This window comes from Sus scrofa, chromosome 13 (assembly GCF_000003025.6).
Source record: "Sus scrofa isolate TJ Tabasco breed Duroc chromosome 13, Sscrofa11.1, whole genome shotgun sequence".
Taxonomy (NCBI): domain Eukaryota; kingdom Metazoa; phylum Chordata; class Mammalia; order Artiodactyla; family Suidae; genus Sus; species Sus scrofa.
This window is the reverse complement of record NC_010455.5, coordinates 71,245,466-71,261,307: the sequence shown is the minus strand read 5'-3', so window position 1 is coordinate 71,261,307 and position 15,842 is coordinate 71,245,466. Positions and strand designations below refer to the sequence as shown.

General features: G+C 57.1%; 1 protein-coding gene across 9 annotated transcripts in view; it reads right to left on the bottom strand.

Moving 5' to 3' along the window:
• IQSEC1 (IQ motif and Sec7 domain 1) overlaps nt 1-15,842 on the bottom strand; it is a 162,719-nt gene that overhangs the window by 105,378 nt on the left and 41,499 nt on the right. The window contains exon 1 of one of the 9 annotated variants that reach the window (XM_021069391.1): nt 5,576-6,078. The exons of 6 other annotated variants lie outside the window; for them this stretch is intronic. In XM_021069391.1, coding sequence (XP_020925050.1) covers nt 5,576-5,643 — 68 coding nt within the window. In that variant the 5' untranslated portion in view covers nt 5,644-6,078. Of the gene's footprint in view, nt 1-40; nt 632-3,294; nt 3,440-5,575; nt 6,079-15,842 lie in introns of those variants that run through there. 2 more of the 9 variants (XM_021069394.1, XM_021069389.1) reach the window with 2 other exon arrangements.

Genomic DNA, 15,842 nt, shown 5'->3' with positions numbered 1-15,842 from the left:
GGCCATGACCCCCCAGCCCCTGGCGGCGGTCCGTACTCACAGTGTCTCCGCTGAGAGGGCGGAGGTCCTCCTGGAGCCCCTGTACCCGGCCTCCTCTGTGGCCCCTGGGGACCAGCCTCCGGCCCTCCCCACCACAGGGCCTGACGTCTGACTTCCTCCCTGCTCCTGGCCGGCATCCAGGAAACCACGCCCCATGCACCCTGGGGCCCTGCCCACCCTCCGGCTGGGCCTGGACGCTGCCCAGGGGGCTCCTTCAAGGTCCGGCCAGGCCAAGTGGTCCCAGACCAGGCAGGACCCGGAGGCTCTGCTCTATAAATAATACAGCTCCCTCCCTGGCAGGTCTCTCGCGGCCGATCGCGTTTCGGGGCCACTCGAGTTTCGTGGAGGCTGCTTTGTTCAGAGCTGGCCACCGGGCACTAACACTGAGGGCCAGCCTGAGCAGGCAGGACAAAGGCCTGTGACGGGTGGCCCTGGAGAGAGGCTGCCCTACTTACTCTGGAAGCAGCTCTGGCTCACAGAGGACTGGGGACTGAGGGGGTGGGGCAGTCAGCCTGGTCTCCTCATGGCCCCAGGCTGAGCTGGGGTGGGTGGTGGTCTCTGAGGCTTCACTGCACTCAGCTCCCCATCCCCTACCCCATACACCAGTCATGCCACCTGGAGAGCCCTCTGGCCACGCCCCCACTGCCTGGCCCATCCCCCATTCGTAGAGGCCCTGCCCAGGCCCCCCTCCAGGAAGCCTCCCCAAAGGGGAGTGTTGCTCCCCAGCTGAATTCCCACTGCCACCGTCTGCCAGTCTGTCTCCCTGGGTATCAATCACAGTCTCTCTCCTAGATGGTGGCCATCACCTCCTGGCTGGTCTCTGGCCCCCAGCCCACACCCTGCCCTCCACTGTCTCACTTCCTCACAGCAGCCTGAGTGATTGTTTTGAAACAGAAAGCACATCATGTCATTATCCTGCTCCAAAACCTACCCTGTCTCTCGCTCAACGTCACTAAAATCTCGAGTCTTCAAAAAAAAAAAAACTGGTCCTGGACCCTGGGGACGGCACATTCCTCCCCTCCTTGACGCCTGTCCCAAACACTCTGCCTCAGGGCCTTTGCACCTGCTGTCCCCTCTGCCTGAAACACTCCCCCTCAGGTCTTCCCAAGCTCACTCCCTCCTGCCACCCTCAACGCAAGGCCACTCCTCACGCAGGTCTTTCTTCTCTTTGTCTTGTGTTGTTTTTAAACAGTTTTATTGAAATATGGTTTGCATTCCATAAAAGTCACCCATTTAAAGCAGGCAATTCAATGATTTCAGTATACTTAGAGTTAGGCAAACACCACCGCCATCTAAGTTTGGAACATTTTCATCATCCCAGCAAGAAACCCAGTACACATTAAGCAGTCCCTCTTGGCCTCCGCCCCAGCCGGGAGCCACTAGCTTACTTCCTGTGTCTCCTGGACGTACCTCTTGTGGAACTTCGTGTGAGTGGAACCATACGCTCTATGGCCTTTCATGGTGGGCTCATGTCACTGTGTCTGAGTTTTCAAGGTTCATCCGTGTCATGGCGTGCACAAGCCCGTCACTCCTTTTTACAGCTACATAACATGCCATTGTCATGCGGCCCCTTTCGCCTGCTCATGCCATCACTCTTCCTAGTTTCACCCTCTTACTCGAACCCCAGTCTGCAGGCATCTTCGTCCAATTTTGTGTACAGTTCCTCTCCCACCTAAACGTCAGCCCCGGAAAGCCAGGCCGTCCACCTACTTACACTGGGGTCCCCAGGGCCTGGCGCACATTAGGGACAGCCTTTCCCATGTCCGCTTGGCTGCCTGTGTCCACCTGGTTCTCCAAGGGCAAGCGCTGCCCCCACCAAGGAGGGCCTCCCCAGTGACCCCAATGGGAAACTAATAACACCAGGGCCTCTGCTCCTCCTCTTCCCTGGATGCGCACCCCTCCTAGGACAGATGTGAGAATGTACCCTGCCGGCCACAGAGAAAGTCTTCATCTCTGCACAAAGACTCCATGGAGGGGGGTCAGTGGGGTAGCTTGTGGAGGGGTGGGGGTCCACAGGGCTGAGGCACGATGAGTCCCATCTGTGAACGGGAAAGCAGCTGCCGGAAGAATCCATGTGCACTTTGGGCAGTGCCCAGGGCATGGTGGCCAGCTCTGCCCACCTAGGGTCTCCCAATTTGGGCTATTTTTGGTGCTTGTGCCTAGAGGGGGCCGGGGTAGCCTGGTGTGTGTCGGGGGAGAAAGAGGTGAGGAGGGGACTGGACAGGCTGTGCCAGGACAGGGGAGCAGATGGGATGCGGCTCTGTAGCACAGGGCCAGCACCCCCACAGTGTGGTGGGGGGTGTTGGGGGAGCATCACAGGAAGGAGGTGCCAGCTCCAAGTGGGAAAAACCTTGGTGCTGCCTGGGCACGCCCCCTGCCCTGGGAGGTGTGCACACAGGCCCCCCACTGAGGGGCATCAGATGGCTAATTGTCCGGGAAGCTCCCCTGAAGCTCCCAGAGTCTGGCTGCCAGCTGCTCCCCAGCCCCGCTCCCTAGATGCAGCACAGCGGGGAAGGGGCTGGGGGCAGGGGTTGCTCAGCTGAGCATCCCCCCACACCTCCCACATCCCAGGTGGGCCACCCCACCCACCTGGCAGCTCAAGGGCCCTGGTGGCCCCCAAGGCACTAAACAATCCTTGATCCTTTCTTCCCCAAATAACACCAGATGCACAAGGGATTTTCCTGCCTGACTCCGGGGGTTACCAGTGCCACAGAGGAAGGCCTGTGACAGACAGGCCTGGAGATGTGGGCTCAGACTGGGCCACACACAGACCCACCCCACCCACAGGCCTGGACTGCCGCATCAACTCTTTTAATCTCGGCACAACCCTAAGAGTCACTAATGCATTCGAAAGGGCCAACCGTTCCAAACTCAGGTCACCCTGACTGCCAAGCTTCATCATCCGCCTCTGGACACTGACACGAGGAAGGAGGGAAGGCAGGGGGTGGGGACCACAGAACCCATGTAGTGTCCCCCCAAGAGGCCCACACAGCTGGTACTCCTCCCTCCCTTTACTGGCCAGGAAACAGGCGGAGAGGCTTAGCAACTGCACTTGACAACCTACTGTTGCTGGCTGGGACGCTGGTGTGCCCAGCTCCTTGGAGGTCTGTCCAGGAGACACCCCGAGCCCATGGGCCCCTCTCAGGCCCAAGTCCCAGATACCCTGCCCCTGGCCTCTCGGCCGCAGCCACCAGAGCCCTGGGCAGAGGGCCAGGCCCAGCCAGCCAGCAGCCCACTCCCCACACACACACACACCTCACGCTTTTCCAGATGTGAGCAGCCGGGCCAGGGCGACAGGCGCACATGGAAGGGAATCTGAAGACGCAAGTGGAAAACTATGCGCTGTCCAGTCGCAACTCTCCAATTTGTCCCTGTGGCCGCCGCCAGCCCCTCCTCGGGCTGCAGACCTGCTGACTCAGGCCTCCCCTGGCAGCTGAGAGGCTGGGATCCCACTGAGGGCTGGGTCAGCGCTGGCTGGCTGAGGGAGTGGCCTTCACTCTCTGGGGGGGTGGGGGTCCAGAGAGCAGAGCACTCTCCTGAGTCTGGAGTGGTCCAGGGCTGCCCCTGCCCCCCACCCTCTGCCCAAGCACACAGCACCCTCTACTTACAGGTGCTAAGTGAGGGTTTGGGGCAAACCTAGTGCCAATTATGGTGCCTACACCCACCCCGAGCTGGTCCTCTGTCATTGACAGCCAGGTGGCCACCCTGCCAGTGTGCACACCAGCCCCGCACTGCAGGCCTGTCCGTGGCCACTGTACAATGCCCACAAACACTCAGTGGTGCTGACCATGAGGCTCTCAAGCCCTGTGGGGCGGCTATGCAATTGTTCCCACCCTGTAGATGAAAAAACTGAGGCCCGGAGAGGACAGGCTGCTGGGCTCTGCGAGGCGGGACTACTCCTCCCCAGAGGGTGACCCTTGGCAGAGTCGGCGGGGCCTCCCAGTCCCAGGCCCGCTGCATCCTGTAAACAACCCCTGAGGTTTCCAGGGCGCCAATCCCCGGAAACCACAGAAAGAACACGAAGCAGGAAAGCCCTGCTGTGGTTACAGGGAAAGGCACCCAGGGACACCCCACCGCCTGGCCTGGCCCCTGAGGTCCCTGCCCATAGAGGCCTATCCCAGGGTCCAAGGAGGGACAGGAGGCGGCTGACTCACTCCAGGGGTGAGCTTTCCTCTCTGTTCCCACAGCCAGCCTGTATCCCCAGCCAGAGAAACCCTCGGACCTCACTGTCTGCCCTGTTTCCCTAAAGCCAGGCCCAAGCCTGTCCCCACAGTGCCTTTCACTACCACCCACTCATCCATCCAGGATGAGGCCCAGGGTCCCAGACACTCTCATCCAGCAGCAGAGACAAACCCCATAATGCTGGCTTATCACCACAAGAGCAACCTGGGTGGCCAGGTTTTCCCTTTTCCCTTTGGCTGCCAGGAAGCTCAGCAATTTTCATCTCAACAGGACCCCAGGACCCTGACTATCTCTATTCTGTTTAATTTTTTCACCCCGCTAGGTCATGGACATCCTATTCTAAGTTGTGCTTTTCCTGAACCTGACATTTTATTATTTATTTTTATTGTTGGTATTTCACATAAGTGGTCACAAATACTTTGGGAAGGAAGGAAGGCAGCAAGGGAAGTTTACATCATTTACACACCAAGTAATGAGGGTGGGGAATCTTCCAACCCCTTACCCTTCCTGTTACCTCTCCTTGAAGTAAAAAATGTGCCCTAAGGTTTTATCCATCAGGCGGGACCTCCAAGCCCTTCCCAATCCGTTTACAGATGGGGAAACTGAGCCCTAGCCTTGCCTGAGATACACAGAACCCATGGGCCTGAACCCTTTCAAGAGCTGCAGAGGCCAGAGCCAACCTGGAGGTAGGGGTGGGGGTGCCCCCACCCCAGGGGCGAGCTCTGCTCTACCTCCATCTCCACATCTCCACCTCCACTGCACGGGCTGGGTTCCAGGCACCTCCAGCTGGCAGAGGGGGCAGTTAGGAACAGCAGCAGCTAAGGCTGACCCAAGCTGGCTGCGGGCCAGGCCCTGCCCATTGTTACCTCACTTAATCATCACATTAATCCCATAAGTATCTGCAGGTGGGAAACACTTGGCTGGTGAGGTGAAGCCACCTCACTCCACCAAAGCCAGTGAAACGCAGGCAGCCTGGTGCCTGAGTCCAGGCGCAGCCCTCCGTGACTGTGTGGAGGACAGCGAGAAACAGTCCTGCGTGTCACATGCGTGAGCCCCATCTCAGAGGCTGGGGGACAGGGCTAAGGTAACTCAGCTGTGCCCAGGGCCAGTGTGCTCTGTGATAAGCGCCAGTTCCCGTGCACACTGGGGAGTCTGCCAACCACTCGGAACCTGCCGGCACATCCTCTCGGCCCCTCGGCCCAGTCTCCCCACTCCCTCCCCATCACTTTCCTGCCTCTGTCCCTGCTCCTCCAGGCTGGGCTGCCCAGGACCTGGGGAGCCACCCTGGTGCCTGCTCACCCCTGCCCGCCAGGCGACAGCCAGGCAGAGCTGTCCCCCCACGTGTCCCTGGTACCTGAGGGTCCTCACAGAGACGCAGTACTTCCACATCAGGCTCCACACGGCGCTGCCACCACCCTTCATGCCTGGTTTGGTGTGAGTGGGAGGCCACGGGCCCACAGTGCTGCCCTCCAGCCCTGGTCTCCTCCCGTCAAGGGGCTGGCTCTCAGGTCACTTCCTTCTCCATGGTGGGAAGAAGAAAGAAAAGGCCCAAAGCCAGGAGTGGGGGAGGTGCTGGCTCCCACAGGCCACTGGCCTGGCTGTCCCCAGGCCAGCCTCTGTGCGCTGGCCCCGTCCGTCCGCCTGTTCCAGACCCTCCTGGCTGAGTGGCCCTTGCACACCAGACCCCGTGGCTTCTGCACAACCTCACGCCTGCCTCCCGCCAGGAGCCAGGGGTGGCCGTGGGCCAGGGGAGCAGTGAGTCACTGGGGTGGGATGGGCGAAGGGTGTCCGCCCGCCCAGTGAGGGAAAGCACAGCTGCCCGGAGCCGGGGCTGGCCCTGCGTCCAGAGGCCTGCCTGGGACGGGAGAGGCTGAGCCAGGAGGGAGGTGGGCGGGGAGGCGAGGGCGGGCCCACATCCTCCCTCATCTCCCCAGAGGCCTAAACCCAACACCCGCCTGCCCCGCCCGCAGCCCTGCCCACCGAAGCCTGCCCAGGACGCAGAGGGGCTGGGAGCCTGGCTCCCCGAGGAAGCCTGGGTGGGCAGAAAACAAAGCAAAGACAATCGGCTGCTTCTTGGGAGAAGATCTGGCCTGGGAGCTGGGAGGAGAGTGGCAGTTTCCAGTCCCGCCAGGCCGCCTCCCTGCTGTGTGACAACGACCCTGGGTGTGGCTGACCCCCCTGCTTTGGCTTCAATTTCCCTTGACCACCTCAGCCCAGGCGAGCCCTGAGAACTGGCCCAGAACTAACTCTCCCAATCCTCCCAACTGCCTGACGAAGTGGACTTTATCATCAGCTCCATTCTACATGTGAGCAAACTGAGGCCCGGACAGAGGTGGTCACTCATCCGAGGTCACAGATCTAGGAAGTGGTGGGCGTGGATTTGAACGATGTGGTCTGGTTCTTGGCACCCAGGCTGGAGGAGAGGAGGGGCTGGAGGACCTCTGAACAGTTGTAGGGTCTGGGGCATTTCCAGATGGGGCCCCCACTGGAGCCCCCGCCCTCAACCCCTGCCAGCTGCTCCAAGGCACAGCCCAGAGCAGGCAGCTGGGGCTTCCCAGGCTAAGCCCCCAGGGACAGTGACTCACAGCTCAGATCAGTGCATACAGAACCCACTTCTCACCCACGGTCCCCAGGAAGTCCCCTGGAGGACAGGTGGGCCCAGATCCTGGCACCCTGCAGCCCTGGGTATCACATACAATTGCTAGTGCCATCACGTCCACTAGGGTCCCCACAGCACATTCACTGGGGACACCAAGGCTCACCAGCTCAGAGATGGTCAGGGAGGGTGGAGCGGGGCCTGGCCAGGTCTACGGGCAAAGCCTTTTTCTGCCCCTGGGCCCCTGCCCTGGCCTGAGCAGGATGGGAATTCCGTTGCAGATTCCAGCCGGATTCCCACAGTGAGGAAAGCAGCTGCCTGCTTGTCCGCCCTCCAAGCAAGGAAAGAGTTTTTTATCTGAAAGATAGATGGGCTCCTAGGAAGCCCACGGCCTCCCCAGGGGCCTGGAGAACACCAATTCTTTCTCCTTGTTATCAGACACCACTGCAGTGGGCCCCCGCCTGTCTCAGGGGCTCCTCCCCTTTACACTGGGGAAGCGGGTGTCCCTCCTCAGCTTGAGTGCCCTTGAACACTCCCAGTGACAGAAAGCTCACTCCCTCTCAAAGTGGCCCATTCCATTGTGGGCCTCCACTGACCTAAGGAGACTCTCCCTGGGATGGAGTCTCCCTGTCACTTTTCATACTGGCCTTGATTCCTTGCAGCACACAGAGCAAGATCTTTTAAGGGTTTATCTAGTCTGTCCTGAGAATGGATGTTTTCTCAACACCCTTTGTGGGTGAAGGCAGCCTCTAAACAGATGTCTACCCACGCCTCTATCCACACATGCACCCACCCACCCACCTTTCCAACTCCTTCACCCGCACATATATCCATCCGCGTCTACCATCCATTTATCCCCTCCCCACATTTCCATCAACCCACCCATCCCTTCCCCTTCCTTCCATCCATCCCCTCATCCACCCACCGCCTCCCTCACTCCTCTCTGGCCTGGGCCCCTTGTCCCCACAGGGTCAAGAGCTGTAGCAGGTGGTGGCTGCAACTTCTTTTTCTTCCTGAACCCTCCTCCTGGCTTCCTCGACAGCCTCTGGCTTCACTTGGTCCCCAAGCTTCCATACGTGACCTGTCACATCTCTGACAAAGTGGAGCCTTCCCATCTCTTCCCTATGTCCTCCATGGTGCTGCCCGCTGGGCTCTGATTTCCCACGTCTGTGGGGTCCCACAGCCACAGGCTCTGGGCAGACCCCCTGGGCCTGGCTCAGCACTGGTGCGCCTTACCTGCTTGCTCTGTGCTGGACACCAGGCCTGGCAGGCACCCAGTGGACGGGGCACATGGCACCTTTGGCCCTGGAGGTGATCTAAAGAGAGTGTTGTTTTTAGGACCAGAGGCCCAAGACCCTCATGGGGGCCCCTTTCAAGTCCCTTTCATCTGGAGGATGCCCTGGTCCCATCACCAAAATCTCAGGAGAGCCTGGGCTGTGTCCACTGGGTCCAACTCCTCTCTGACAACATCGAATTTGGGCTTCCCTCCCACCACTTTACAGATGGGAAAACTGAGGCATGGGGACGGGGTGGGTAGTGACTTCTCAGAAGGCTGCTCCCCTGGCTCGGGTGGGCTGTGCCACAGGGTTTAGGAAAACTTTGGGGTGAGTTACAGAGCTTACTCGGTGGCCCCACTCAGCAGAGGCCACCCAGGAGCCATCTTCTCTGCTCTCCTTCACTGTGGTCCTTGACAATCTGCCTTTTGAACCCCTGGCAGCCCCATTCCATGGCTGTCGCTGGTCTAGCCTGGAACACGGGCTGCACATGGTCCTGCACTGGCCCAGGGGCTGGCGGCAGCAGAGACTGGCGGGGGCTGAGAGGGCCCGCATGCTGGGGGCTGCCCTACCATTTTCACACTGCTCCCATAGGGCCCTCTCTCAGTTTCCCCCATCCCTGAGGGGTGGGTGTCACTGTCCCCATTTTATGGATGAGGAAACTGAGGCTCCCAGCGCTTTGAGCCGCTTCATCAGCGATGGCAGCTTGTCCACCTCTGACCCCCTCGTCCCTGTGAGCATCATCTCTCTAAGCCTCAGTGTGTTTCTCCGAAAAATGCGATGAGCATCCCTCCCCCGACCCTACCCCCGCCCCATCCTGGCTGTGGTGCCGAATAAGTGGTACAGGCCACAGAATGGCATGACCCTGCGTGCAGCTTAGCTTCTTAGGGTCATCTTCTATAGGACAGTTCAGCTCAGTGTCATCTCAAGAGCCCCTGGCACCACCGGGCATGTGTGAGGTGCTCAGTGACTGTCCCTCCTCCTACCCTGTAGGATGGTGGCCACAGCAGCAGGAGGGGGCCACGTGGATGTTCACACCCTCCTCTCTTCCCTCTCCAGCCACACAGCCAAAGCCGGCTCTGCAGAGAGCTGGCCAGCCCTCCACCCTTGGCTCAGTGACTCACATGGCCCATTGGGGCTGAGCTCACTGCATCCCAGGCAGAGAAAAGGACACATTTGTTCCCTGGGAGGTGCTGACACTGCAGTGAACTTGGCCTTCCAGGGCTTATGCAGCAGCCAGGTGGGGAGGGCAATGGGTTAGGGCCCAAGAGGCACTGGGAGACCCCTCCTCTGTGGTAAAATGAGGGTCCACAAACCTCAGTCCAGCCTCCAGGCCCAGATGCACTTGTTCCTCTACTGGCCCGGCGAGGAGTATCTGTGGTCCTAGGGCTCCAAGACCCCCCAACTCCCACTTCTGACCCAAGGTGCTGCTCCAGGTCAGCCTTCCTCATCCAGCAAGGGGGTGAATGGAGGTGGTGCATCTTAGAGGCCAGAAATCGACCCCTCCCGCTGGCTGGGTCTCCATGCGGCCTCGCCAGTGCTCACCCTGCCCTCTGTCAGTTTCCCTGTCTACACGAGGGCCCTTCCAACACCTATTCCTCTCTGCACTGCTGACCTCAGCCAGGTAGGTGAGGCCCTTTTCCATCAGCCACCTGCATTGAGCTTCCAGCCACCTGAAAGTAGCCCCCCTCTAGCCACGCCCCCCAGCCCTCCTGAGCCTCCAGGAGGCTCACACCTGGGCTGGTGGTTATCACTCTCCAGCCTGCAGATGGATTCTCCACTCTGTTTGGGCACCAACTGCATTGCCGGGTACCCTGTTTCCAGTGGGTGTGGTCAGTGGGAGGTCCTGGCAGGAGCACAGCAGGTGGAGGAGGGGTTGGAGGAGGGGTCCGGTGTTCCCTACCCCACTCTCTCCTGTCCTACGCCACCTGCAGCCACAGTGCCCCAGTGCCCCGTGGGCAGCTTCTGCACACAGCTCTCACTTTCTGGATTCTGATAACGGCTCCCTCCTCCCCACTCAGGTTGGGAAGCCCCCCTTCACTGCAGCCAGCCCAGATGCTACACTTATCCCTGCAAGCCCCCTTAACCCCACCCCTGCACACAGCCCCATGGAGACCAGATGGCCCACCACCTCCTAGCAAACACACTGTTTCCACCAGAACCTGATACACCATCATTCAATGTGTAACACAAAGGCTACCACCTCCAGGAAGCCAAAGATTTTTTCCTTCATCCACTCAACATGGACTGACTGCCAGACATCAGATGCAACTCAGTGAAGACAGGGGAGCCTAGTAGGGTGACACTCTGGTGGAGGGATGACCAGCACATAAATAGAGATGACTTACGGTAGTGACCTGTGCCTTGAGGAAGAGGAGCAAAGCAGAGTCTCTGCCCATGAGCTTGCCCTGCTTCCCCTTTACCGCCCCATCCTCAGTCCCTGAACTTGGGCTGCTGCCCTTCTCACTATGTCTGTCTCTTCTTACCCGTGTCCATGTACCTTCTGCCTCTTCTTTGAGGGTGGGGGAGGGGGAAAGGGGGAGACTGTCCTTGTGGCGCAGTTCTTCACAAGGCACCTGAACCTGCCCCACATCTACCTTTTCTTTTCTTTTCTTTCTTTCTTCTTCTTTTTTTTTTTTTTTTTTTTTTGGTCTTTTTAGGGCTGTACCCATGCAGCATATGGAGTTCCCAGGCAGGGGTAGAATCAGAGCTGCAGCTGCTGACCTACACCACAGCCACAGCAATGCAGGATCTAAGCTGAGTCTTCAATCTACACTGCAGTTCACGGCAATGCTGAATCCTTAACCCACTGAGAGTGGCCAGGGACTGTATCTGCATCCTCAACATTAGTCAGATTCATTACCACTGAACCACAATGGGAACTCCCATCTCCCTTTTCTATAAACTCAGGAACCTTGCCCCAGATGACACCCAAACCCAGTGCAGCCTGCCCGACTCCACAGTCAAAGCCCTTTCTCCTCCTTCGGGCTGAAAGCAAAGTGCTTCACTGTCATCTATATTTGCAGACTTCTAGTGGCGCCCAGAGCAGGGCCCGGCCCGAGGCAGGCATGCAACCTCACACCCACTGGGCTGAACATCAAAGTCTGAAATTGTCCTGCTTCTTAAGCAGCATGTGCCCTGTGGGGGGGTGGAGGTGCGGATGTAGGACTCCCCTATTTTCCAGATGGAAAAAGAGAGGTCCAAGGATGCTGAGAGTGTTGGGTCACTCGGGAACCTGGGTCTTGGCATCTCCTCTCGGGCAGATGCATTTTTTTTGCAATAAATTCAAAAAATTTCCTTTTGCTTTTTCAGCCACCCTTGCGGCACATGAAAGTTCCTGGGCCAGGGATTGAATCCGAGCGAGGGTGTGACCTATGTCACAGCTGCATCAACACTGGAAACATAAACCACTGCATCAGGCTGGGGATCAAACCAGCACCTCCACAGAGACAAGCCGGATCATGAATCCACTGTGCTGCAGCAGGAACTCCCAATAAATTCAAATTTAAAATGCCACGTGGGTGAATCCTATGCACATCAAATAAAGTACATCTGTGGGGGTCTGCCCCCCAGGTCACCTTTTGTAGCCCTGTTCCTCTTCCGTGTCAAGGTTGAATAAGCTGCCATTTCCTCCAGGAAGCTTCCCGTGATCGGTCTAGCTCCAGAGATGCTTGCATCTCCTCAGAGCACCGAAAAACAAGACTGGTAGTGACGTGCAGGTGGATATGGGTTTGGTTATCAGTTTCTTATGCCCCCACCCCCACCCCCCAGACAGGTTGGCTGACAGGAGGTATGAATGAATACCCGTGAATGAGCTTTCTCTCCCTTGATCCTCGTACTTTTCATTTTGCAAATGAAGAACCAAAGCCTGCTTGCTGTCCAGCCTGTTTGTCGGCTGCCCCCAGGACCGGGTTAGCAGGAAGTAGGAAGATAGATGCATAATCTTAGCAAGTTTTGGCACCTGAGGGAAAAGCAGGATTCTGGGCAGCTCTAGAGTGTCTGAGGGGGGCCCATTCCAGGGTTGTGGAGGCTGCCAACTGGGGTTGGGGCAGAGCCAGACCCTAGGACAGGACACCAGCGAGGGTGGGCCTGGCTGTGGACAAATGTCTCCCAGGGGGCAGGGTCTGACATCAGCAGTCAGCTGAAATGACTGCCAGCCCTCCTGGGCCCTCTCTTCTGAGAGTTCCAACCCAGTTCCCTTTTGGCCCTGGGAGGGCAGAAGGCGCCAGGGACTTTTAGGGTTTGTGCCCAGATCTGCCATGGAGCAAAATCAGATGATGGATTTGATGGAGGCCCAGCCCAGTTCCCAGTGTTGGAGATGGAGAAACAGAGTCTCAGAGATGTGCAGTGACTTATCTAAAGTCACACAGCTGGGGAGCAGCAGATGTGGGATCTAATCGAGGGTCCTGATGCCAAGTCCCATATCCTTTCCATCTTGCTGAACTGTGCTGGCCCTGGGCTCCTTACCAGCCACACCACACACCTCCTCCCCACCTCAGTGTCCTCATTTGCCAACAGGGGAGAGGTGCAGATTCCTGCCCCCACCACGCCCTTGAGGGGCTCTGTGCCAATCAGTCCTACTGGGGGACCAATGTCATCACCTGTCAGTGCTGGGTGGGGCTGCCTATAACCCCCCTTCCTCTTTTTTTTTTATTTTTTTAACTTAGGGCCACACCCTTGGAACATGGAGATTCCGGGCCAGGGGTCAAATCTGAGCTGTAGCTGCCAGCCTACTCCACGGCCACAGCAACGCCAGATCTGAGCTGCGGCTGTGACCTACACCACAGCTCACGGCAATGCCAGATCCTTAACCCAAGGAGCGAGGTCAGGGATCAAACCTGTGTCTTCATGGACACTAGTCAGGTTCATTACTGCTGAGCCTCCACAGGAACTCCAACCCCACCATCCTCTTAGCTTCCAACCCCTGAATGTTCTGGGTGAGGCAAACTTTCCAGCCTCCAGGGAAACACACTTCCCTCTCGTCCAAGATTAACAACACTGAGCAGCTGCCCGGTGCACCCTGGGCCATCGCTCTCCTGTGATGGACGCCTTCAGCCCATCTACGAAGTGAGTTCTATTACTGCCTCCTCTGCAAGGTGAGGAAACAGAGGCATGGTCAGGTTTACAGACACACCCAGGGTGATATAAATAGAGAGCCAGGATTTGAACCAGTTCTGCTCCCAAGTATGTAACCACCATGCAACACGATTGCCTAGTGTGGCATGGAAGTCCTTCTTGAGGTCTAACCTAAATCCTTTTGCTGCAGGCTGTGCCCTTCTTGAGCTCCTTCTTAAGCAAAGGAGAAAGCTCTCCCTTTGACCCCTGTTCTGTGCTGAAAGGCCTAATTCTTTGGCCCCTGGATCCCAGCTCTCTGGGTCCTGCATGCAGGTCAAATTATCCCAAACAGGAACCCTCACCTTAACTCTGTGTGTGTGTGTGTGTGTGCACTCGTGTGCGCGTGTATGCACACAGAGGCCTGGTGAGGATGCCCCCACCTCCTCCGGCCCAGGACCTCACCTCCTCACCTGCCTCCTTTCATTTTCATCCACTTGCCTCTGGGCTGGTCCCTATCACACAGACTTGTCCAGGGTGGTGCCTGGCCTGGATCTTGTTCATCACTTATTTGCTGCTACTCACTGATTGTTCCCAAGGCCCTCTCTGTAGACAGTATGGCATTTAATTGAATACTATTGAATATTTTCCTTTAAAATTGCCTGGTTTAAAAAATTGGACCTTGGTCTAATCAAACTTTTTTTTTTTTTCTTTTTAGGGCCACACCTGCGGCATATGGATGTTCCCAGGCTAAAATCAGAGCTACAGCTGCCTGCCTATGCCATAGCCACAGCCACGCGGGATCCGAGCTTCGTCTGCAACCTACACCATAGCTTACAGCAACGCTGGTTCCGCAACCCACTAAGCGAGGCCAGGGATCGAACCCACATCCTCACAGATACTAGTCAGATTCATTACCACTGAGCCACAATGGGAACTCCTAATCAAGCTTCTTGATCTAACTCCAAGTTAGCTGAGCCACAGGAGACAGAGAAACAGGTTAAAGGACACCTTGGGGAGGACGATCAGCCACACCCTGAATGTGGGGTGTGCTGAAGGCAAGTGGCTCAGCTTCTGCCACAAACAAACTGCACGGATGACGAAGAAAGGGGGGCATCCAGAGAAAAGGAGGCTAAGGGGAACCTGCAATGAGTGGGTCTTGTAGGCTACGGATTTGAGCAATCAACTGTAAAAAGACATTTGTGGAGACCTTTTTTTGCTTTTTAGGGCTGCACCATGGCATATGGAGGTTCCCAGGCTAGAGGTCAAATTGGAGCTATAACTGCCGGCCTACACCACAGCTCACAGAAACACTGGATCCTTGACCCACTGAGTGAGGCCAGGGATCAAACCTGCAACCTTATGGTTCCTAGTTGGATTCGTTTCCGCTGTGCCACTATGGGAACTCCTGTGGAGACTATTTGGGAAAGTTGAACATGACAAACATCACGGCAAAGGCAGAGGGGAGCTGACACACCGGCAAAGCCTCGACATCTGGTTTGATGTCTGGTTGTGTGGTTCACAGTGGAGCTTGAAGCAACCGTGCTCTCTGCTTCCCACCAGGTTTAATATGCAACAATAGCAAGTTAAAAACAATGCACACAATACCAAATTAACTGGCTTTTGCCCCCTGAATACTTTTATTTTAAAAGGGAAACTTTAGCTCACTCCCCTACATGGAAAACTGGTATCACTTGCTGTAAGTAGAAGGTTACCATGAAAACAAGACAATGTGATCCGATTTCCAGAGGATACTGTTTCCTGCCAAGGGGGCCAGCAGGCAGGCGCAAACCTGCCTCGTCTCTGTTCTCAAGAGCCCTGAGAGAGGTGAGCACCTGCACAGAATGCTGGGCTGCAGGTAGGTCCATGAAGCATGTTCTCACCTTCTGCTTCTCCTCCACTGGGGAGGGAGCAGTGGTCAGGGTGGGGGCCGTCTCCGCGGCAGAGGGGGCTCATTGCGGACATGGCCTTGGCAGCAGTCTGGGCATCATACAATCCACAGGCTTTAGCTGGGTTACAGATGGAGAAGATGAGGCACAGTGGAGCAGGCACTGCCCAAGGTCACGGGGAAGGTCCGCGGTGGGGGGTGGGGGATGGGTACCGGGAAGACAAGACTCCAGGTTTTCTGACCTTCGGCCCTATGACCATTGAACCTTGCCTTGTTCACAGATGTTTACTGAGCAACTACTGTGCATGAAGCACAGAGGGTGGTGGTGGTGGGGTCAGGGATGAACGGGACAAAGTTCCATAGGCAGACACTTGGGCTGGGGACAGAGGACAAGTGCTAAGCAAACGATTGAGATCATTTCTGATGCCAATGAAAATGGTAAAGAAACTAAGCTGGAGAGAAGTTCCCGGCGTGGCGTAGTGGTTAACGAATCTGACTAGGAACCATGAGGTTGCAGGTTCGATCCCTGGCCTTGCTCAGTGGGTTAAGGATCCGGCATTGCCGTGAGCTGTGATGTAGGTCACAGATGCGGCTTGGATCCCACGTTGCTGTGGCTCTGGCATAGGCTGGCAGATGCAGCTCCGATTAGACCCCTAGCCTGGGAACCTCCATATGCCGCAGGAGTGGCCCTGGAAAACGCAAAAAGACCAAAAAAAAAAAAAAAAAAAAAAAAAGAAAGAAAAAGAAACTAAGCTGCAGAACATGAAGGATGACAGGGGTAGAAGGCTGTGCTGGACCAGGTGATCAGGGA